At 41.1% G+C, this 24,255-nt stretch overlaps 1 protein-coding gene across 3 annotated transcripts in view; it reads right to left on the minus strand.

The window, feature by feature from the left end:
- Window positions 1–589: 589 nt before the first annotated feature.
- Window positions 590–24,255, minus strand: part of epha3 (eph receptor A3) — an 87,815-nt gene continuing 64,149 nt past the window's right edge. The window contains exons 12-18 of one of the 3 annotated variants that reach the window (XR_011980023.1): window positions 20,683–20,744; window positions 18,188–18,397; window positions 15,531–15,680; window positions 14,633–14,826; window positions 10,956–11,111; window positions 1,358–1,532; window positions 590–680 (exon numbers count right to left, since the gene is read on the minus strand). Coding sequence is in view for 2 of the 3 variants with exons in the window: in XM_072685991.1 (XP_072542092.1) it covers window positions 6,139–6,244; window positions 10,956–11,111; window positions 14,633–14,826; window positions 15,531–15,680; window positions 18,188–18,397; window positions 20,683–20,744 (878 nt within the window). In the remaining variant the exon portion in view is untranslated. Of the gene's footprint in view, window positions 681–1,357; window positions 1,533–5,839; window positions 6,245–7,057; window positions 7,151–10,955; window positions 11,112–14,632; window positions 14,827–15,530; window positions 15,681–18,187; window positions 18,398–20,682; window positions 20,745–24,255 lie in introns of those variants that run through there. The other 2 variants (XM_072685992.1, XM_072685991.1) reach the window with 2 other exon arrangements.

A 24,255-nucleotide genomic window follows, 5' to 3' on the forward strand; every position in this document is an offset into this window, starting at 1 on the left:
TGTCTCAAAATAGGAGAGAACTGATCTGACACCGATTTTAAATAGACCTATATGTAGAAGTAAATCAAGTATAAAAAAAAACTTGTCACTGTGATAGAAAAACCATGCACTTTCAGTTTTTCCTTAATAATCCTATGATTATTAATGCCCTAGAACAACTTTACTGTTCTCCATTCCTGGGAATGCAGAAAGATGTTATTTAAGATGATCCCATGTGCTGTTATTCTTTGCACGTTCTGTCACTCTTCACTTCTTATCTTGCACTTGAGTTTATTGGTCCAATAAAATAATTCTTCATAATTCATAATTTTTCAAGGTCTACCATTACAATTTATTTAACTAGGTCAAGATACATCCTTAAAGGTTTTTTAAAGGGTTCTTTACAGATCCATGACAACTACTAGAACAAAGTGGCTATTTTCTTGGTTTAGTGGTTCCTCTCTACCACCTTTTGCATGCACTTACTGAGGACTTTGTTAGGAACACTGTGCTAATACCAGGTAGGGCCTCATTTTGCTCTTAACTCTTTAAGGCATGGATTCCACATGATGTTAGAAACACTCCTTTGAGATTCTGGTCCATGTTGACATCATACAATTCCTGCATTTTTCTGGAGCACTTTCATGCTGCGAATGTCTCGTTCTACCACATCCCAAAAGTGTTCTCTTGGATTCTGGTGACTAGAAAGGAGACAGAAGAACACTGAAGTCATTGTCACTTACAAATAAACCAGTTTAAGACTACTGTGAAATTGTGCATCATCATGCTGGTAGTAACCAGGTAAGACAGTAGAAGGTAAGACAGTAAAGTGGACGGTATGTTCAGCAACTATACTTAAATAGGCTGTGGCTTTCAATTCACATGATGTTGGTACCAAATATTGACACTTCCATCTGTGTCCCTCATTAGCCATTCATCAGACCAAACTATGTGACCAGTTGTCCAGTTTTGGTGAGCCTTATACAGCTCATGGTAGTTGCTTTTTCACACTAGTTTTTCATTACTATCCTACTCTACAGGAGCTTCTCAAACCCCCATGTGCGCGCACTGTGTTCCCATCATCACCAGAGCCCAGGAGGAGTTTCGCAATGCATCAGTGTGTCTGGGGGACCACATACAAGGCACACAACTCGCAATGTGCCAGATGAAATTGGTGTAGCTCACCCTGCCTTGCGACATCATGGTACACTACACTCCTGTGGCCTTGTTATGTGGGAGCGATATGGTGGATAAGCCTCCATACCTGTCGCCCAGCTTTACATCTCACTTCACAGGAGCTTTGCGAGAGCTGTGGGGGGCATTACAACACCCAAAGAACAAATTGAGGAGCACCCCACACACTATCTTCATTTCTTACCGGCTTGGGGGTGGGGTGGAGGGGGTTTGATGGACTGATCTCCTCCACTCTTCCTGTGCCTGTGAACTTCCCACACATCTGCCCCTCCACATCTGCTCGCTCTCGTGCTCTCTGGGTAGAGCAGCTTTCCCATCACTCTTTTCGTCAGACAGCCAGGTCTGACTGCGCTGGAAACCTTAAAGATCAGTTGCATTAAAATCACACAATAAATCTAGCTCCTAACTACGTATGGGAGAATAAGAAATGTTTTATTGAAATACGGCTGTAACATGGCCTTTATCGACCGTCTGTTATGTGCTGAGGACACAAAAGCACTACAAATGGAAACCACATGTATGATGCAAAACTCTAGCAAACATAAACACTAAAGGGTGCTTTCTTATAGGTAAGAATATATTCAAATGTAGAAACCTCCCGCTGGGATTCGCCCATTACAGGGCTTGCTGACCAACCCGGCAACCCAAATCATGCTGAATATGCGTCTAAAGTGGGTTCACTTTCAATGATATTTTTCCACCTTGGAAACAGCCATTCCACATCAGCTCTCATAAACCAGGAGTCATCTCATACTGGCAAAAAAAAAGAAAGAAAAAAAAAGTCTTGGCAGTGAAATCATTCTGAACCTAATCAGTATTTTTTGTTTTAAGACCCTTTATTTATTAATTTCTTGCAATAATAATTACAAACAGGAACACCTAGAAATAAGTTTATAATAATGAGAAATATTAAATGTATTTCCTAGATTTGCAAAGGAACTTCGTTTAAAAACAAACAAGCCCACAAAACTAACTACAAATAAGAATGAATGAAATCGATATTACTTTGTTTTCCTGTTTTAAATTGCTTCTTGATTACTGATCACATACATAATTTAAATGAATGGCAGCTGTAAGTGTCCTAGACAGTAATGGTGTTCAGTTGTCTAGTGCTGTATGTAATGTTTATATTATTATTAAGTTATTATATACATAAAAAAAATCTGAATTTCTAGTAAATCTGTATATTACTGACCTTACACAATAAAACAATCATTGTATACAGTTGTATGTGGGTATCCTTTGGTCAAATGACCTATTTAGTTGTTTTTTTTAACTGAGTTGTAAACAAGGCCTCTGTAGATAATCAACCATAAAACACAGTATTGCAAATGCAATTTATGTAAATAATAAGAAAGAAAGAAAGAAAGAAAATCGTCACTGTGGTCTGTGCAAATGTTTGAACACCCTAAGCCTCTGAAGGGCTCAGATTTCTTTTTTTTTTTTTTTTTTTCACAAGGTCTTAAACCTTGATTAGCTAATCAAGAACCAGGCACATCACCAACTGTAATTAGGAACTGTCAGCTGAATCAAACTTCATAAGCTTGACTTGTTAAACCGTATACCAACACTCCTTAAACGTGGGCTGGTTTAAGCAACTGTCTTAAGGTAAAAAAAAAAAAAAAAAAGAATCAGTGTGTAGAAGACAGAATATCAGCAAATCTTCGATGTAAGTAGCAAACCATCTGAGGTTAAAACAGCATTTGACCTAAACATCATAAGAAACTTGGATAAACAAGTTGCACATTCAAGAAGACCCAAGTATATCTCAGAACTAGAGGCCTTCTGCAACTACAAAGAAACACTAAGCTATAAAAAGCGTCTGCAAAAGGTCATGTTTCTAATCACTGGCTCTGTAAAGTGTTGAAACTTTAGCACTGGCCACATTGGTGGTTTTTTAGCTGTACATTAGGATTTGCTGGAAATATTGTCTTATACAGGCACCCAACTAGTATTCTGTCTCGGCCATTATGTTGTGTACACAGAAAATATACAATGTACTCGTTAAAATCTTGTAAGTTTATATTTGAACATATGGCTTCCTTTCCATAGAGTAGCCTAATTGGCTCCCCCCCCCCCCAGTAGAATTACACATTATGTACACACAGCAGATGCTAGAATCTGCAGGAACTTTTCACTCAGGCTGAAACGCTGCAATATAACCCAGTTTCTTCTCTCCACTTCAGACTATGTACGGCACAGATTTAAAAACAGAGACACAAGTCTTTATTCAAGAACATCGACATCAGCACAATTGTAGTCCCACTCTGCCCCGAGGCCGTGCCTCTGAGCTCTTTCACCTGGTAACGGCGGGAGCTGAGAGTTGGTTTGATCCTGCTTTGCTCAGATAAGACTGAGCCTATCTGTTATTTCTTGTCCTGAGGGAACACCATATAGCTGTTCCTCACATGAAGCTCGGCACCGAAAAGGAGAACACAGGCACTTTACAGTAGGTGACTAACAGATTTATTAAAACTGTCCCAGTGCATGGTCCGTACACGAGCTCTTGCTGAGCTCTTGCAACCCAGCACATGGGTCACAGGCCACTACAGCAGTGTGTATTGCACAGAGAGAGAGAGACTGGTCGAATAAAGCCACTAAGACAAAATCCTCTCCGCATTCCTTCTTTAGAAAATATTTTCAGACAGTTTATTATAAAAATATAAATGTTTCCACTACAAATCATTTTACATTAGTAGACAAGGCCATCTACATTTGCACACCCACCCACACCCACACGCACACACCAGTCTAAAGAAAGAGTAAAGGAGGACAGGGCGGGGGAGGATGGAGGAGGGGGGCAAAACAGTATTGCTCTTTAGAAGTCATGTTTCATAAAGTAAAATACAAAACACTGATAATGTCATCACGTAACCATGTCATAACTTACTGTATGCTACAAACAAAAACATTCAAATTGGCACGGTATACTGTTTGTTATCAAATAAATAGGTCATTGCCGTTGATGTTTTAATGTAAAAAAAAAAATATGATACAAAATAACATAAAATATAATACAAAGGAGTTTTTGCTCTTTTAAAGTTTGCACAGATTTTTCTTTCATTCTTTTATACATACAAACATTTGTACAAAGGGATGGCCGGGTAATTGACAGTACCGCTAGATTCACCATTGCTATTATTACAGGTCCTGTTTACATATGTACATGCTAATAGCTGAGAGAGCAGCAACATTTACAGGCAGATTGAACGGGAATAGAAGAAGAGCTCAAATGTTCCTTCATAAAGTGATGAGTTTTGGACAAAATCACGCTCTGCACGGCTACCTTTTGCAACTTTATGATCTGAATAAGCCTTATTAAGACACACTAATGAAATGTTCAAAAATGCCAAATGATGATTATTTTAATACAGTGACTATGCATCTCCTACCTCAGCAGAGGATTTCTACTTCTGCTCGTAGCCAAAAAACAAATCAACGAACGACGGCACAGAGCCTTAGACTGAAGTAGTCGGTTGCATGGTGTTCACTTCTCTCTTTTGCTTCTCAGAGACTGAACAAGGGCTGTGCATCCTGAGCTTCTGCAATAATAATATATTACACGACATTGTCCCTAAAGCAGCCCCCCCCACCCCCCCCCCCCCCCGATCTTACTGCCATTTGAAAATAAAATAAACAGGAAATTATAGGCTATGTTCTTCACAGAAGTCCTTCATTTTAACCTGTCACACCTAACGCTTCCATTCCTCCTCTACAGTCAGGGTGGTGTTCTGATCTGCTCTCTCACTGACCTAGCTGGACATCTGCAGCTGTCTTACTGTGATTCAGAATTATTAAACTATTATTTCACAATATTTCTTTAAGTGATATCTGAACGTTGAACGTCAGATACTAGGAATACAGTTTACAGTTGCATTGATTTTTTAAGTTGCTGATAAATTCATATGTTGACTTTTGGTTAATTATATCAGGGGTTTCCCTCAACGGTACAAAAAAAGCATCAGCTTTGTTCTTAAAGTGACATAAACCTCTCAGTAAAGGAGCACGTTCCCTGTCTGCACATCGACTTGTGAAGTTTCACCAAACGTGAAGGTCTGAGATGCGCATTCTCTTATAGATTAATAGTTAATCAAACACACTGCCCGTTGTGTCAGATCCTCAGAAGCATTAGCAAATTGCCAGAGCATCAATCTTGTCTTTATCACACAGTTCTGCTTTTATGGGCATCTGTAGCGTGGTTTACTGGAAGCAGTTTCCCAATTTCTCCTGTTCTCTAGTGAAATCTAGAAATTAAAGGGGGCTCTCGTATATTGGCAGGCTGTTTTTCTCCCACTAGCTTCAGACACACCCACTCCAACATGACCACAATTAGATCAGTGATTCGTGAGGATTGAAGAGGCCTTGAGCCACTTGGTCATTTCTCAAAGACTGCCTTCCAACAATGAGAGCTGCTGCTTTTGCAAGATTTTATTTATTTCATTTTTTACCGAAGGCATTTCACCTTCTCCCTTTGATACGGTAAGAGCGTTCATTTGTATCCACTTAGAGGAGACCTGCCTGGCTCGGGACAACTCCATCTCTCTCTCCACACAGTACTCTGCTGTGCCGTGGTGAGCGGAGATCCGACCAGAGCGTAGACTGACCCACAGCACAGGTTCAGCAGGCCCCAGAGCCACACCTATTCTCATCCTTCTTCGTCGTCTTCTTCTTTTTTTTTTTTTTTTTTTTTTTAAACATAAGGCAACACATCAACAGCCTGGGAGGCACAGTCTCCACCTGCCTGAGCACCATGAATAAGTGCTGGGAAGACACAGTCATTCTTCAGGAACATCACTATCCTATGCACTGCTTCCGTTACAGTGTAGTTCCTACTTCACTAATACATAATTCCTGTCTGTTAAAGCCAAAAGCAGCAACAGTCTCCTCTATGCATGCTTCTCTCATTGTTTCTTGTCCCTCCCTTTTTATTCCTTTATTTATCTAGATTTTTGTTATTTTTCATTTTTAAACAGGAACTGGGCCGTTCTTTGTGTGAGTTTCAAGTGCTTTAATGCTGCTCACAATCTTCTTCTGAGGTCCGACAATCGTTACGCCAACCTTCTTGAAGTCCCTGGGAGACAAATGAGAGGGGAGAAAGCATATGAGTGGTGCAGTAGTCTCTGAATGACATATGGTGACAGTAATGACAAGCCTTCAGCACTGCTCCGCCTCTACCCTCCTCAAGCGAGCCTCCGCTGTCAATCACAGTGGCTGGAGTATCCCAGAAGGACACTGTACTCCTACAGCTGTACAGTCAGCTGAGGAACAGGCCTGTCTGTGGACATCATGGACCACAAAATTCAGAATTCATGGATTCTTAGGTTGCTCAAACATGTGAGGTGCTGCTCCAGAGATCCAGAACATCAACACACGACACGCAGTTCCTCCGCCATGATTTGAGGGGAGCAGTACCTGACAGAAAGGAGTTTTCTTCTTTTTGTTTCCTTCATTTAATTAGTTCCATGCAGTGAGTGACACAAGCTTGAATTATTTACAGCCACTTACAAAATCTACACATTTGTAATATACATTACTCATCCCATGCACACAGACTAATGTTAGACTGGCATTGTGTTTTCTTGCTAAGAAATCTTGAAAAACATGTAGTACAGCACTGTGCAATAAGAGACTTGGCCAGTTTAAGTAAATAGGTGCAAAAACGTCACTTCCTGAGGCTTTGTGGACTTGGACGGACGTTACCAAAGCATATTAGTACAAGCAGATCTAGGTTAGAATTCGCATACGACTGGTCACATATGCTCAGTTAGACAGATCTTTTTAGCATGTGCAGTCAGCATCTTGTAGCGTCTTGAAAAATAAACATCAATGCAAGCAGAGGATTTAGGAGGGCGTCAGCACACAGCGAACCATGATCGAAACCCACCATCCGGTCTTTAAGGCCTACAGGGTCGTAATTCCCATGGACGGCTCCCACTCAGGACAAGTGGCTGCAGGCCTGACCTCAGCCAAGCAGATTCTATGGATAAAGCAAACCTTTAGAGTGACCTCCACACTGACCAGACTGGGTGCATTTGATGCCTCAACAAGCAACTGCACATATGATTAGCATTGGTACTAACAGCATCTAGTGGGTACAATAAATAAAGTAAAACACTGAGATAAAGCGAACAAAGTGAGTGCCCCATCGTCTGAGACTACAACCAACAAAAGAGTGCATGAGAATGAAAATACTACATCAGTTAATTAGAACGATGGGCTACGCTGTTTCTAGATAGCTCATTACACAAGCTAAACACCATTTTTACAATAAAAGGACATCTTAATGAGATGTTTAGACAGGAAACAGCACAGAGTGCACTGGTACTTAAAACACACACACACACAGAAACACGAATCTGTTCCTACAGCTAATACTAACTGGACAAAGGTAGGCCTGTTGCTGTTTTAGCTGTTAAGCAATAACGGTCAGCTCCTACAGCTTCCTACAGCTAATACTAACTGGACAAAGGTAGGCCTGTTGCTGTTTTAGCTGCTAAGCAATAACGGTCAGCTTTGAGGTTGTGTACATCCTGTATTGGGAGAACTGTGGAGGAATATCTGCCATTTTTATATACAGATAAAGGGTATGCTTTGCTGTTCCTTGGCTGTCTGCTCTGCATGATTAGCACACGAACAGGGGAGCTAACAAAACATCCAGTTGATTCTAGATGTAGCATCTGGAGCTTATTACTGTTGTCTTTCAACATGAGGGCTATAGAAGTGTCAATACCAGAAAGGCAGGCTGATCTGAGGTTGAAAATTCTAAATAAACTAATCACACACAGTCAAACATTTGGTTTTTCAAATCAGCTGTTTTATACATTGGTAAAAAGCAAAAATCCACTTTTTGGTGAGCTTAGCCATAGCAAACAATTTGGTGTACCACGCAAGACTACGATAGTGGACAACCGATCACCTTCAACCATGAATAAAAAAACTATATAAAAAGAAAAAACACTACTGCATGGATCAAGAAGGCTCTCCAGGTTGGAGGCATAGACGTGTCAAACAGTATCATAAACAGAAGAATACACCAGCATAACCCAACAGGACTCACTACATGATGCAAACCACTGGTAAGCCTCAAAAACAGAGAGTTCACAGAAAGGCTACTGTGTGCTAAGAAGTGCATTAAAAAGTCTTAAGAAGAACTCTGACAAAGTCTTAAAGACAACAGAGATCAAGATTAACCTGAACTAGATCAACAAAAATAGAAAAGCGAAAAGAGATAACCAATGGCTCATTATCCAAAACATAGCACTATGGTTCACCAAGTATGCATGTAATGTATAACCTTAAAATAAAGCTGTTTAACCCCAGAGCAAACTATGACCTGTTCAAGCACTTAAGAATTGCACAGTCTGTATCCATATGCATCACTAAATGCAGAATTTCATTTACTAACGTATCAGTGGGATAAACGTTATTACTAATGATTAAACAAAAAAAAAAAACATGACATTTTACACCCAGTCTACTTGAATAATCTCTAGCAATAGGGCGCAAATTACAGTCCACTTGGACATGGCATTTAATGTCATTTACACACCAGGACAGCCTAACACTCTGATACTGATCAAATAAAGTAGAGAATTGACAGGAGTCGGGTGGAAGCATGTATTGATTTTTTTTTTTCCTTTTTTCCCCTCTAAAATCTGCCTGTCACTCCAACTCTTAACTAGAGGCCACAGACTTGCCAACACATATACACATTCACCCATGAATGAAGGAACACTCCCAGCAATACTGATTGTACTGTAATAGTCTGGCAAAGGGAATGGTTTGGTAATGTTTTGACCGGGTGTGATTTATTCACAGTAATTGCATGCTGCTCTTCAGCCCAGACTTCTTTGAGGATTGAGGCTGTATTGTGTAATTTTCCACAACAACTGAGGTGTACAGGTTTAAAGTGACATGCCCTCTTTTTTAAAGGTATGTATGATGTTAAACTGGAAATTTGAGTGTCCTACATTTATTGATAACTGACACAACCATTTCATTTTCTTGTCAGTCACTACAATAAAATAAAAAAACCCTACCAGAAAGTTCATGCTTGGCATATTAAAAATATACATACTGTATATGTCTGTATATGAAATTTGTGGTTTGTGTGTGCTACCATGTTGACTGCGGCTGTGGGAAAAGAGCACAGTAGTGCCACAGCCTGCTACTGTTGTGGCTGGATGCAGCTTGACAGTTTCCAAACAAAATGTAAACATGTATTTAGAACATAATTTAGATAATAACCAACTGGATATGGGAAACCTTCAAACACAGAAACAAGATGTGACTGAAGAATAAACTAGATTCCATGCCTTTGCTTTCTCACAGTGCTAGTTTATGACAAACATTTATGAATTTTAAGCTTTGGGAGCTCATTTTCTTTTCAAAATATGTGTGATGACAGTATTTAGACATTACATAAGGAGAATAACAACTTAAACAGTAGAAACATTTTTCCTATTTTTCAAAAGTTAACCTCTGTGAGCCTTTTCTGGATATACACTGTCAATCTGAGCCATTAGCTATAGAAAACACCCATACTAACCATATATAGGACAAACCACATGTTCAAACATACCAAACAATTCCTTCAATTTCAGGATTTACATTATGCACTTCATCTCTATGAGGAGGGACTATTTAACAATATTGTCTACACAGAAGTCAATTCATCCTGTTTGTAAATTCAAAGATCAGTCACTGTTTTTTTTTTCTCTTGTCCGATCTCTCTCTACAGTAGTGTAGTCCACTCCCCATATAAGGCTAAGCGGTGAGGAGACAACCTGCATTTTAAGCCAGTCAATCTGGGTCATGGGTGAGGGAGAGCATTTCTCTCGCTATTTGCATGCAATTATTTACCCAGACATCAGAACCAAACATATGCATAAAGTGCTCTCAGGGGTTGGCATTTCGCTGTTTAACTGCTTGGTCCAGAGGGTACTGTGCAGTATAACAAAACCACCACTCCAAGGGCCATGGCTTTGATCATCTTGATTGTGAATGTCACATTATTTACACTGTCAAATACCTTATCAATTGAGTGGAAAAAGTGTCCCTGCAGATGTTGCGCAGGCTAGAAGAAGAATGCTGCCCAGATACTACACACTCTTTCCCACAGACCCAGATCAAGCAAAGCAGAGTTTATTATTCAGAAATGGAGAACTGAAATGAAGGAGCTGGCTGATTCCCTACACTGAGCCTGCTCACGAGGAGACACTTTGCCACATATGTTAAACTGCAAACAGAAGTAAGCGTGACTAAAGCTCAGTCATTGCTGATTAATATCAGAAAGTAGTAACCACGTTTAAAAGATTAACCAGAACTGGACTCAGTATTCAATGGGAGCAGATTTGTAAATAGGTTCCCCACTCTGTACAGTGGTTTTGGGTGGTCATAGCTTTCAGTTTACACATAAAAAGAGACCACACTCGCATGTCTTGTCTGACTTGCTTTGAGTTGCTGAAAGTTTGCCTCTATGTGACAGTCTTGTAAAATGGCAAACAGTTTTTGTGTGTCTGGTTTGTCGCTGCAAAAACAGGAGCTGCTGGAGTCGCTGGAACTGTTAGACATATCTAACTTCTGCTCTGTTTAACCCTACTCTCAAGAAAGTCACAATTACAAAAGCGACGTAGCTGTAGACGCATGACAAATACATCACTGTGTGTTTACCATTTACCAAACCTTCAGTGTTTCTTTAGTAACACTGAAGTGATTTCAATATGTGTACTGCTTGTGCATGTGCATAGAGTTCATGCAGTGCAAGAACAAGGAGAGCTTACTCTGCAGAGGTTTTGGGTAGCGTGTCACACGAGCTGTAGCTGACCCCGCTGAAGGCCTCTTTACAGGGCAGCGTCCTCACACTCTCTAGCCAGTCTCCCATGGTACTGAACGAGGCCATATCTGTGCTGTTCCGGTCCAGGAGCAGGTTGACCGGCCTAGGAAAGACAGACATAGACAAAAGCTCTGTTAATGGTTCTGTATGTATTATTTGCTGAATTATGCTAACACTTTCCTCAACATTACCTGCCCAGTGTAGAACTGACTGTAGAACAGAAATTACATCATAGCTTTCCAGTAGATGATGCACTAGTTTACTCTGAGGTTAGATTACCACCCTGAAGAAGATGTGAATTGCAGACCCCTGGACATCAGCCCTGAACAACGTGACTGTTTGAGCAAACAATCCTAATGAAAGTGTATGCAGTACAGAGTAAATACAAGGGTTAATAAAATGCAACTGCTATGTTGGGTTGTGGGGTCTCCATAAGCGAATACCTTTGGAGAAGTGCGACTGCTCGCTTCCATCCATGTTATGAAAAACATTCCCTTAAAATCGAACACATATTGGAACATTTATTTTAATGTATAGCCATATGTTTGCATGTCTAAATTATGTATAGATTATTTCTATGATTGTTTCCTATGTTTATTTGCAGATCTGAAGCACATTTATGAGGAACTAAATGTTAGAAACATGTAAAGTTGATCTATGATATGATACATTATAGCACTACAAAAAATAGCCAATTACATTTAAAGATATGAGACAGTTAACTTTTTGGCATGTTAATAACCTGTTATAACAGTTTTTATAACTAATGATAAATTATATTAAATAGATGCTACAATAATAATAATGTGGCTTTACTAAGACTTAGACTTACTAAAAAGCTAAATAAATAAATAAAAGTCAGTGTTTTTTTGACAGTGTGACCACCAATATTAATGATGGTTGATTGTTGTTTTGTGGTCTTTGAAAACCTGTCAATAGAAAACAGAATCTGGACTTTTTCTTACACAGGGGTCTGCTTTTCCAAATCAGGTCTCAGATGGCACAAAGGAACAATGATGGGCGTGTTAACAATTCAGCCAGTGTTATAAATATCAAGGTTGATGCCGGGCTGAGGAAAAACAGCATCTGCAATGCACAGCCCAGGGACAAGAACACCTGATCAAAACCAGGGGAACATAGTGAGGGAAATAAGATTATTGTCCCCCTGGAGATGGCTATTAATAGTAACATAAATAAACAAATTATAATACCAGGAAGTAAACCCTCCAGCCACATGCTTTCAGCAACAAATTTCAGACCATTATCTGATGACATAAAAGTCTAGGCAGCGTCGGCAGGTCGTTGCGGTCAAATGTAGATAGATTGTCAATGGGCTGAGTGGCAACAACATCTTCTATGGTTGTTCAGGTTTTCAAAGCAGAGGAGAGGAATCATACATGAAATACTGTCCATGGTAAATAGACAGAATTCAGTTTAAGAGTCGCCCTGAAGCCGTTTGCTAAATCCTTTAGTAAATGGCTGAAAAAAAAGAATGTGTGGCTAATTTGTATTGCAGGGTGTGGCTGGAAAATCTCTGTAGGATTTTTCAAGTGACATCTACATTGTTTTAAAATTAGCTGCGCAAACTGTAGTCTTATTGCAGACATCAGGTTATCAAAAGACAACAGCCCACTGAGCCTCTAGGCTCACTTGCAGGGGATTTGTGTGCTGAACCAGATGATCTCATTTTTTATCTCCGTAGGCCAAGGCTAGAACAGTACAAGTTTCCAAACCGTGATCTACTGAGATTATTGATCTGAAGGCATCACTCAGAGCTCTGCCCTTAAACCTACAGAGGATGCAAGTAAACTATGGATGACCTCTGTCTTTTTTTCTTTTCTGTTTTGATGCAGAGGTTTATTTTCAGACACCACACTGAATTTTCACCAAAACACATAAGGCTCTGAGGGAAGGTCGAACATGAAAAGAAACATCTTTGTTGTTGGGAATGTAAGTGATAGCCTAAACCCCTGCGTCTCAAAATCTGCTGGCTCCCCCACTCTGAGCGTTTTCTCTCTGCAACAGACACGTGGGAGAGGAAAAGGGGTAAACACTCGCCTCTCTGTCTGTTCCTTCTTTTTTCTTTTTGCTTTCTCCCTCTCCCCACTGGTGTACTGACCTCTAAATAACTGAGGCTGCATAGTATCTTGTTTTTAAAGCTCCCGGGGGGACAGAGGAAGGGAGGGAGGACTCTGCCCCTCTTCTTCACAGGAGAGACATCTGGGCAGTTTCGTCATGGACATGAATGCACCCCTGGCTGTGAAGGGGAGCAGGGTGCCTGCGCCATGTGTAAGCCGGGGTGTGCCCACATTTCACTTCCTACCTTCTGCATGGTACTGCATGGATCTCTCTCGCCCCTCCAGCAGAGGGTCAGGCCTCAGGGCCTGGGGTCTGGAGCTGGAGCTGACTGCACTGCTGCTCTATTACCATGTACAGCATGTAGATAAATGAGGTGCATGGGACCAGGCGCAGCTGTGGCTGTAGTCCGGCAGCGCCGGCACCTCGGAGCGTGTCTCGTTTGGAGAGCAATAAATCAGCTGAGCCCACTGCTCGCTGGCCAGCCGTGTTAAAAGTCAATCAGAAAAATTACATGCAAACTCCCTGGGACCTATTTGCACTTTCTTAAGAAATCATTAGTCACTGTTATGTAGTCGGACATCGTCATAATAAAGACACGACTACTGCTACACTACATACATCATCAACACCGCATAGGAAACGAAAGGTTATCCACTGACCAGTAGTGTAGTGGTACGTTTATGCAGGTACACATACTCTGATGAGACTGATTTATTAAATACCCTTCTGAATAAAGCAAGTGAATTTTGTTCTTGATTTTGAATTGACCACTACTACAAACAGTGTAAATGTTATTTTTAGAGCATTATATTGCTTTATAGTATTTTATACTGAGTTTATATTTATATTGACACGACTTTTAATCTAGATTCACTTTAATTATAGAGTGTACACACACACACAAGTTGAGGTAAGGATTCCTAAGAAGGCACAGTATGCCCCCATATCCAGTTACCACCACACCACTACCAGTGACCTCAGTCCTGTGGTATTACAACACATAAAGGGAAATGCGAGTGGAAGATGATGACCATTTCTGAACAGACAGGAAGTTTAAATGTACATTTCATCCACCGTCACTTTTGCTTGTGGACAAGCATGACACACTGAATAACTGAAACAACAATACGACTGCATCCTGGTCCTGGATATGAAGAAGCAGGAAGCAATGTCTGTTTATTGCACCACACTGTCTGTCTGAAGACAATTACTGCAAACCGGCTCCAAAAACAAACATGTCTCGTCTAGCAAAAATAATCTTCAGCAAGTACTGATTTTGTATATACAGCAAATATTGGAGCACAATGACCAGTGGCTGGTTGGAGAAGATGGAAAAGTGATGTGTACATGGACCAGAAGGAAGGACACAAGTCTAAGAAAGAAAAGGACTGTTTCCTTATGTTAAGGTTCATGTGAACACTCCTCACTGAGTAGCAGGATGTGACAACAGAGCATAACAAGAGGGGGCGGTGCTTTGTAAAAAGCACAATGTTCAGCACTGAGCTGCTCCCTCTGGTTGCAGTGGGTGGATGAACCATCACTTACCTGGAGGCGGTGTTGGCTGTGATCTTCAGACTGCTAGGGTTACGAATGAGCTTGTCCAGGATGCTGACAATCTGCTCAAACTTGGGCCGGTTGTTCCGGTCCTTCTGCCAGCAGTCCAGCATTAGCTGGTACAGGGCTGCGGGGCAGTCCATGGGTGGGGGGAGACGGTATCCTTCGTCCACTGCCTTGATCACCTGATGCACAAAAGAGACACCATAAAGGTCATTGCAAAGCCGAGGTCTGGATATGAAATGCCACGTTTATGATGTAGAGGAGTGCAATTTTATTGAACTATTTTGTCAATTTCCTGTCTTTGCTTTTTTTTTCTAGTTCCTAGAGACAATTTTTTTATTTGGCTCGCAGGCAGACTGAACAGGGCTGGATGAAAGCGGAACAGATTTGCTTTCTTCTTAGCAACAACATGAAATCAACTGACTCTTGAGAGCACCAGATCTGGCAATGTCTAGCAATGTTGTCATTTCTTCTCAACCACTGATCATCAAAGCTGCTGTAATTGAGTCAAAGTAAAATCTCATGGCTCCATTTCTGCAGAATGAAGTCACTGAACTACAACAATAAGGCCACTGCCTTGGCTAAGGGCAGCAATACAAGCAGAACTACAGACAGCAATCGGATTCCAAAGTGATTACACATTTCTCATGTGTTTTATTATCAGAATGCTGAAACTGTGAAACTTCTTCAGAAAGACTTCTGAATGCCTGGCTTACTGTTCTCTTTCTCCTTTCTGACTCTGCATGCCTGAAAGCTTTCAGGTGACAGCCTCTGCTGAGCCAACCGTCAGTAACAGGTTTCGTTTTGCCACCTGTCCCCTCCACGCCTCGCTTCCTCTCACAGTAGGAAGTTCATTAGCTTGCCATGCTGACGCCGCTCTACTCACATCCTGATTGGACATCTCCCAATAAGGCCTCTCTCCGTATGACATGACCTCCCAAAGCACGATGCCATAGCTCCACACATCGCTGGCTGAGGTGAATTTGCGGTAGGCGATGGCCTCTGGTGCCGTCCACCTAATTGGGATCTTGCCGCCCTGAGGAAAGACATTTGAAAGAACAGGCTCTTGTTAGTTGTTGTTGTAATTCTTTCATGCTTTGGGCGGTTTCGATTAAAGAACCTGCAAAATAAGCATACTGTTAAGTTAAGCGTAATACCCACACAAAAGCCAGGGACATTATTTCAAATAACTGTGCTAAATCTGGGTAATCTGCATGTACTCACACATTTTAAACAGGCCACATGTAATGTGTCACCGCACTCGCTGAGGGAGGCGGAAATGTCAGAGTGCTATGAATGTAATGAATGAAATTACACTATTGACGCAATCTCTGCAGAGGTAGTATTAACATTTGTCAGGTTTGAACAGGACCTAGCTACAGAGCGTCAGCATCACGGCAAGTGTGGCTGAGACACAAAGCTGTTGCTGCGCTGATCCTGGTCTGGGCTCTTAACGCTGGCTGGGCTTCTTTCATCTGCAGAGTGGCCTCCCTGAGGAGCTGCGCTGTATTTACCCAGCTCAGCCTGAGCTCGCAGGCAGGCTGCTGGAGTTACTCTGGGCTCCATGGCTGCAGCAGGGGTGGAAAGAAAGGGAGTGCTGGGGGAGCCAAAGCCAACCGGCTATCCAGCCAAGTCACACAACTCCTGCCCTGCTTTCTCCAAACACACAGCCCTCAAAAAATAAACCCACTTGCATGCAGGTTTCCCCAGTGAGCACACACAAACAGGCCCAGCTCTCCAAGCACCAAAATTACAGCTAATAAATGTAAAATGTGACATGCCCACTGTCTACTGTCCACTGGGTTTAATAGAGGGGGTAGGTGGAAGTGGCTGCCATCCTCATGGATTTGAAGCTCTTGTAGCCAAGCAATGAGGCAATACATGGGGAGGACGAGAGTGGTGAGGGGGTTTCAGCATTACTTTAAAGCCATATATTTTAAGTAGAAGCTGGAATGCTGATAGCTCTGAGTAAATGACGGGAAACATCTTTGGTTTCTTCCAAGTAAAAATGCAATAAACTTCCTCGTCTCAACACATGCTGTGTATCAGCAAGGTGTGAGGTAAAACCTCAACTCTAAATTAGGCAGTCGTTCTTTGGATTTATGTTAGCCTTATCAGCCTCAGAATTTATTTATATGTTGGCTATCTACTCTGCAGCAGCGAGGCTTCTTATGTGTGTGAGAATGACACATATGGTCATTAATTCACACAGTTATTCACAGAGAGGCTGGCTGAGGGGAGATAGTGAGGCGAAAGGTACTTCAGTCTCATAGCAACTAACCCCTTGAAATGAGCTTAGAGAGGAGATGGATTCAGCTGTTTTTATGATCATCTATTCACTTGTAAACAAACAAATCTGGGCTGTTATGTTAAAGCAGAATTCCACTGAATGTTCAGCATTTCTGCATAAATAAACCGTTCAGATGTAAACAAAGTCATTCAGAGCAGTCCAATGTGAGATCTGCTGTTGTAGAGAACTTTACCAAGCAAAATTGTTCCCAGTAGTGATGATAGGAACCAGACATCTGAAGAGTTCCATGCCTCTAAAAGCTGTTTCACAAGTTACTACTTGAAACAGTCACGAATGTACGTGTGAGACTGTTTAATGAAAAATATATTTTTCAAAAAATATACATGTTTAAATATATATATATATATATATATATATATATATATATAATGTCATCAATTATCAATGTTTATTATGTTTATATTTATATATATTTTTTGTTCTCAACAATAGAAAAAAACATGTCGGTTCACTGGCTCATAAAATGACTAAATTTATTTATTTATTTATTTTTTGTAGATATTGAAACCCCAGGAACAACACTAGCATGGTCAAGTTGTAAATTTAAATCCAGTATACACGTCACTCATTCACTTTACTGTTATGTTCGATTACTGATATGAAAATCAAACACCTTTAATGATACAGTAGGAACTTTCTTTCACACACATACACTGTATATGTGTTAATGCTGCTATACACCTCCAGGTCACTTAATGCAAAATTCTCAATGTCTCCTTCTGCTGGTGTTGTTTACAATCTACTGCTACTCGCACTGCGTCTTTGCACACTTTGCACATTTATTATTTTACCATATTCCTTCTTGTAATTGCATCATGTAACGTACCTCCTGTTGTATTCATCTTTAAATCTAATATTTTGTGTATAGTTCCATACATAGTCTCTTTCATGTTCTGTATATTTAGTATATTAAGTGTTATACCTCTGTAAAGTGATGACCTGAACATCACCACAAACATTTCATTGCATTCTGTGCAAATGACAAATATAGCTCGACTACTGTAAAGAAAATCTGCTAGTTTCTGTACAGTGTACCATTTTACTTTGTTCACATCTTAGCAAGTGAATAATGTAGAACTTTTGATAATTCAGTAGAATTTTCCTTTAAGCGACTGGTCTGTTGCTGTGCAGAACTTTCTGTAAATCTTTCATAACTGAAAGGTATAGGAATTCTTGGTTCAAACAGTAGAAGTTTTCAGTTGGAGCGTGTGTTGATGAAAACTATTACTCACTCTTGTGGTGTAGGCAGCCTCGGGGTCATCCTCAAGCACTCTGGACAATCCAAAGTCGGACACTTTGCACACCAGATTACTGTTGACCAAGATGTTGCGGGCTGCCAGGTCTCTGTGGACGTAGCCCATGTCTGAGAGGTATTTCATACCTGAGGCTATACCACGCAGCATACCCACCAGCTGAATCACTGTGAACTGAGCATCATGTTTCTGACAAAGAGAAGCAGAGACAGAATGAATGGTGAATTTTCAAGAAATGGAGAAAGAAACACACAGCAAGAGCGTGAGAGGAAAATAGAGGGTGAGGGAGGGAGTGTGAGAGAGAAGGAAACAGAGAAAAACGATCAAACAAGGTGTTTCATATCTACGTAGCATAAAACGTCTTTGGGAAAAACATTGGCAAACTGATGAGTTCATACATCAAAACATGTCTGACACTTTACGGAGCTTGAAGTCTCAGTGGCCTGAACAGGCAGAGAGCTGAGAAAATTCAGCATCGAGCTGATAAAACTGGAATCAGATAGAATCTGTCCAAGAGCTGCTAGCCAGTTGTTTCAATTTGGAGATACAAATAAGAGGCATACACAAAAACAGATCAGTGAGAGCACATCGAAACTGTTTTCTTTTTTTTTGTGTGTGTGTTTTTTTTCTTCGAGGCTCACTGGCAGCCTGCTGCTGTTTACACTGGCATGTGTGAAAAGGGCTTTTATATGCGGAGAGGTGTGTTCAGGACTCCGAGAGGAAGCTCTTCAGGAGGAGAGCAGAGGCAGACCGGATGAGTGAGATAGCATTGATTTGTCAGCAAGCTCAGGAGAAAGAGCCTTCTTAACTAAAAGCAGGCAAACTGTACTCTCGACAGACGGCCAGCGCGAGAGCTGTTCTTTTTCTATATGTCTCTTTTGGTTTTTCGTTCCCTCTCTCTCTGTCTCTCCTGCCTTCTGTATTTATTCTTTGCTTTCTGTGTGAATAAGAGAAAGCTGGGAGCTGTGTTTATGTACTGCATACAAAATAAGTTTGGAGGAAAATAAATCCTGGACCACCTGGAACCGACTGGAGCTCGGAGAGGTTCAAAGGCTTGCTAATAATAGTGACATGAGCAGTGGCAAGGAAACGCATTCAGGGGAGGATGACAGTTTTCTTTGATAGAGTGCAGGCCACGCTGAAATGCGCAGGAAATTGCTCCAGAACACTGCAACTGTTCTCTCTTTTTTGGGGGGGGGAAGTGAGATGCTGTGCAGGCGCATATGGAATACAGTTCAGATCGGCCTCTGCTAAATCTAGCCTGTCTCTGATCATGATGTTTTAATGCTATGCTAATTTCAATCATGCAGAGCCTGTAGTTAACTACAATTGCTGTGCGTAACTCCAGTGCTCTCCACTCCCTTGTCCAGATGCAGACGTTTTTCATCAAAACTAACTGGGCTGTGCTCAGTGAAATGGACACACAGCAAATCCTAATTTGTTTTACTGCTTCACTAAGTGCCACATACTATGAGTAGGAGGTGTGTGTGTGTGTGGTTGGGAGGGGGTGGGGGGGGTTAAAAAAAACAAAACAAAACATGAGCATTACATTTGAGTGTGATCATCTTGTTCTACAAATAGCAGATTGTCTGGCATGGCCCTGGTGGTGGTAAATGGTTGAAAAATGACAGAAAGGCTGGTAAATTCATGTCAGGTGTAGCAATGCCAAGGCCGGATTGTGGCAGCCAAAGGTTAAGCTGACCCATTTAATGAGCTCATTAGTGCATTTATCAGCACTTTTCAGATGGGCCGCCCCTCTGCATGGCACACGTGCTGCACGGCCTGTTGTTTGCTTGTTTGTTTTCGCAGTGCTTATGTAGCCATAATGAGAAGTCGTTTGAAGGACAGAGCATGCCCAGTCTGTTTAACTGGCATGGCTGGGCGGGCAGGCAGAAGGCCAGTCCCCCCGTGCTGTAACAACCTGTACATTTGCAAATCCATGCCCCCTAACTGTGTCTGTCTCTTTCTTTTTTTTTTTCCCTATTAGAACCCTAGTTTGTTCTTTGTGAGTGAATGGGGCCATTGTGCAGATGAGCTCAAGTAAACCGCTGCCATCTGAAAGCTTCTGAAGCTCAGGTAATGCCAGGATTTTAGTTAAAGAGGATTGTCTCCTGTTAGACGGGAAAATAAGACACAATAGCTGATCATTTTGTATAGTAACTGCCACCAAAAAAATGCAAAAAAAAAGTCTCCCAATCAATTCTTCACACAGCAAATAGACACAGAGGTGAAGCTGCAGACAGCAATTTGTGTCTATTTGTGCAAATGAAAGTAAAATGTTCTAAGCGGAAAGAACAGAAAGAATTTGGAGCTGGCTGTGATAAGCAGGTACTCTGCGGGGATGTGGGGGGAAAATAGGAGAGAGCAGGAGAGGGAGACGGGTATTTAAATCAGTTTAAGATGAGACCTCTCCGCCATTCCTCTGATCATACATAATGGAGGCTCATTAACCGCTCTCAGCATGTCATACTCACTCGCAGGAAGCTGTCCAAAGATCCATTCTCCATGTACTCTGTCACTATCATCACCGGCTTACCTGTGGAGAGAGAGCGAGAGAGAGAGAGCGAGAGAGAGGAATAGACAGTTAGCTAGCGACGATACGGGGGAAACGGAAGACTTTATCTGAAGCTTTGCCATGTGTTGACTGGGGCTGGATGTGAGCAGGGTTTGCTAATTTGAAAACTAATGAGCCATTGTGTGACACTTGAAGGCAAAATTACATACATTTGGATTAGTGGAAACTGTGACTCGTTTAATGGCGCAGTCACTATGCAGTAACTTTGCAAAGTTATTTTTATAATGATAACGTTTTAGTTGACATAAGATTTAGTGCTTTTAGTGTGGCTGCATAGGGGTGGTGTATATTAAAAGGCCCAGGTTTAACAGCTGCATTTTTTACGGGTTGGAGGACTGCATGGATCAGGTTGAGGCTGCAAACCGGACCAGCCCTGGAGCTTTCAACACGTCTGAGCCCCCATGACAATAGCATGGCTCGCGGTGCATGGGTGCACTTCTTCACATGACACAGTGGGGTCAGTCATCGTAACCATGACTTACTATGGCCCTGGGTTCAAGAGCGCTTCCTGCAGGATGAAAAGAGTCTCTGGCTGAATTTAGAGGGCCCACAAGGTCAGCTGTCACTGTCTGACAGCTTTATTCCCTCTCTCCGCTGGCCATAAATTACTGCTTTTATCCTCTGCACCTTATTCCAGTGCCTGTTGAAGGTTCACGTACGAAGGAGTCTTTAACCCATTAAAACCTGCCTAGTGGACGATCCTATAACTATTACACTGTGTAAGTGGGGTTATTAAACAAAATGAATGCTTTGGGAAGCACCAACACTGCCAGTGCTGCATATTGTCGCTGTCACATCAAAACCATGTGTTTCTATATATGTTCTGTCATCTCCTGTAAAGGAGTTAAAAGGTTTTGTTTAGACAGTGACGATATCCATGTTCAACATAATGAAGTGTTCTCTATCTACTGCTTAATAAAAGGAGTGAAATGCTGCTGCCATCATTGCTGGAAGCAGGACTTGCATATTTAGGAAGGACCAAACAATGGAATTCAGATCATTAAGGGTTTATTTTTGATTTGAGAAACATTTGTCCCATCTGGGTAACAATAAGATGCAACTGAAGTGTGAGGTTGATTCCATCTGCTCGCAGTGGGAGTTTGAAACAAAGGAAAAAAAAATCGACTACTGGCTTTCATCCACCATGTTCATATCTAGACAGGCATGGCAACAATAAGAGCTGGTGCTACTGAAAGACAAAGCAGAAACAGGCATTTGTACACCAGCATAAAAGGGTTAAGGTAGGGAAGTCCAGATTCAGGCATATTTTAATGGGTCAGATATCAGTTATTTTAAGCCTGTCCCCATCCAATTCTTTTTTTTTACTACTTTTACCATGGTGCTGTGCTGCGTTAGAGGCGCCATAAAATACATTAAAAGACATTTAAAAACATACAGGCAGTGCGGCCTGTTTCCAGAGGTTAACAAAGCAGTTTAAATGTCAGTGTACAACTAGAGATGGGCATGTAAAATGTGGGGATGTGGCTGTTGCATGGCCGTTTTTTGGCCATCCTGCAAAAACTGTGTGTGAGTGTGAAATATATTATAAAAATACACAAATTACTGCTACTACACTACCACTACAGAGATACAGTAAAACTATAATTTATTAATAAAATAATATATGTATGCTACAAATGTTATATATCAGTTATAATGTTATATAAATAGTGACTAAAAGCACTAAAAGCATTTTTACTTCAGTGTTATCGGCTAATAGTTAGCATCTATGTATTCAGATCTAGAGCATTTTTTAGTCTAGCATGTAAACACTGTTAGTCCATTCACTCTATGATTCATTTATGGTCCATAAATAAAAAGTTTTTAGTTTCAAACTTGTTTTTTGATATGTCACCTTTTTTAGGCCATGCATTCACATTAAAGCTATATGCAGTGTTTTAGCCAATCAGGTTTTTGGAATATATCACATTTAAAGGCACAGTAACGAATGTAGTCTGTAAAGACAGGTTGGAAAATCATGTAAAAATAAATTATAGCTGTTTTTCAGTCCGTCCACCCACACAAACATTATAAGTGCACCTCAGGGAAATAAATGAAATACAAGAAATATGCAGGAATAGCCCAATGAACAGAGCTGTTACCACAATATGCTTGCCTGACAGATGGCCTTATTTCCTCTCTTTACTCTTCCAAACATGTGCATGTAGCAATGTGAACTGCACACATCTGGTCACAGAAGACCTGAGCCGGAGCTGACAGCACAGCATAGCACAGTGATAAACGGTGTTTATAAAACACACACAATCAGCACGGGCAAAGTAGACCAACACGGCCTGCTTAATGAAAGATGTTGAGTCATATGCGGCTTGCTATCTCAGCCAGAGCTGTTTAGACCACACGGTTTACTCCACAGAGCAGACGAACAGTCCAACCTGTTACATGTCAAGATGGTTCTGCCCACCTCTTTCTCCAAACACGAGGTCCATTTTTACTGCAAACAGTCAGGGATAGTATTAAACACACTCTTCCATTTCACTGAACCGAGATGGAGGGTTCCTTTTATTTCATATGACAGCTTTTGTGGTTTCTGATAATAATAATAATTATAATAACTCTCCTGCTGTAAACGTTTGATACTAAATTCCAGCTCGTAATCAGTACTGCAGCCCCTGTGTCCCTCTGAAGCACCAATTGCAGCTCCACAAATATTTTGCCAATTGCAGGGCCAAGAGCAGCAGGTTAAATGGGGTGTGAAAGTCTCTGGATTATTAAGAATTAACAGGGCCGAGTTAATAAATCACATCACGTCACAGGCTATGGGAGACACATGCCAGCCTCCCCCTACATACACACTGCCAAAACCCTGCACAGCAGAACTGCTTTCAATCACACACATGTGCTGAATGTATAGCACTTCCCAATCTCTCCCTCTCTCTCTCTCTCTCGTTCTTTCTGTCTTTCTTTCTCTCACACACACACATGCACACAAATACATAGGCACCCATTCAACCCCCACAACATCAGTAACAACCGAGAGTCATTTACACAAAGCGCTCTTATTATTTACAAGCCTAATAAGTGAGACCATTGTAAGATTTATTAGACAAACATAATCCTCATTTTATGAGGAATTATGGACATGAAAGGACATTTCTGCATTCCTTTCTGGGCACTGTTCATGACAAAATTAATCAAAAACTTGGCCAGAGTTTGAATTGGATTTGCTGTGTAACTAGTCCAATCTGGAAACCCTGAGTTTTACGACATTCCCCATATCATAGTTTTAGACACACACCATAGGTAACAGCAAAGAGTTAAGCACAACTGCAGTAGTAAGCTAAACAAATCTTAAATAAAAGCTGCCTCTTGGTTGCTGCCTCTGTTTTAACATGATGTGCAAAATGTTGGATTCAGTTATGACTTCATTTGAAATTGGTCAGGGCCATGTAACAAGCAGAAGTGAGTCTAGGTTACGATGAAGTTTAATTGAAGACCAGAGTTCAAGCCAATT

The sequence above is a fragment of the Salminus brasiliensis genome, chromosome 8, assembly GCF_030463535.1.
Source record: "Salminus brasiliensis chromosome 8, fSalBra1.hap2, whole genome shotgun sequence".
In the NCBI taxonomy this organism is placed as follows: Eukaryota; Metazoa; Chordata; class Actinopteri; order Characiformes; family Bryconidae; genus Salminus; species Salminus brasiliensis.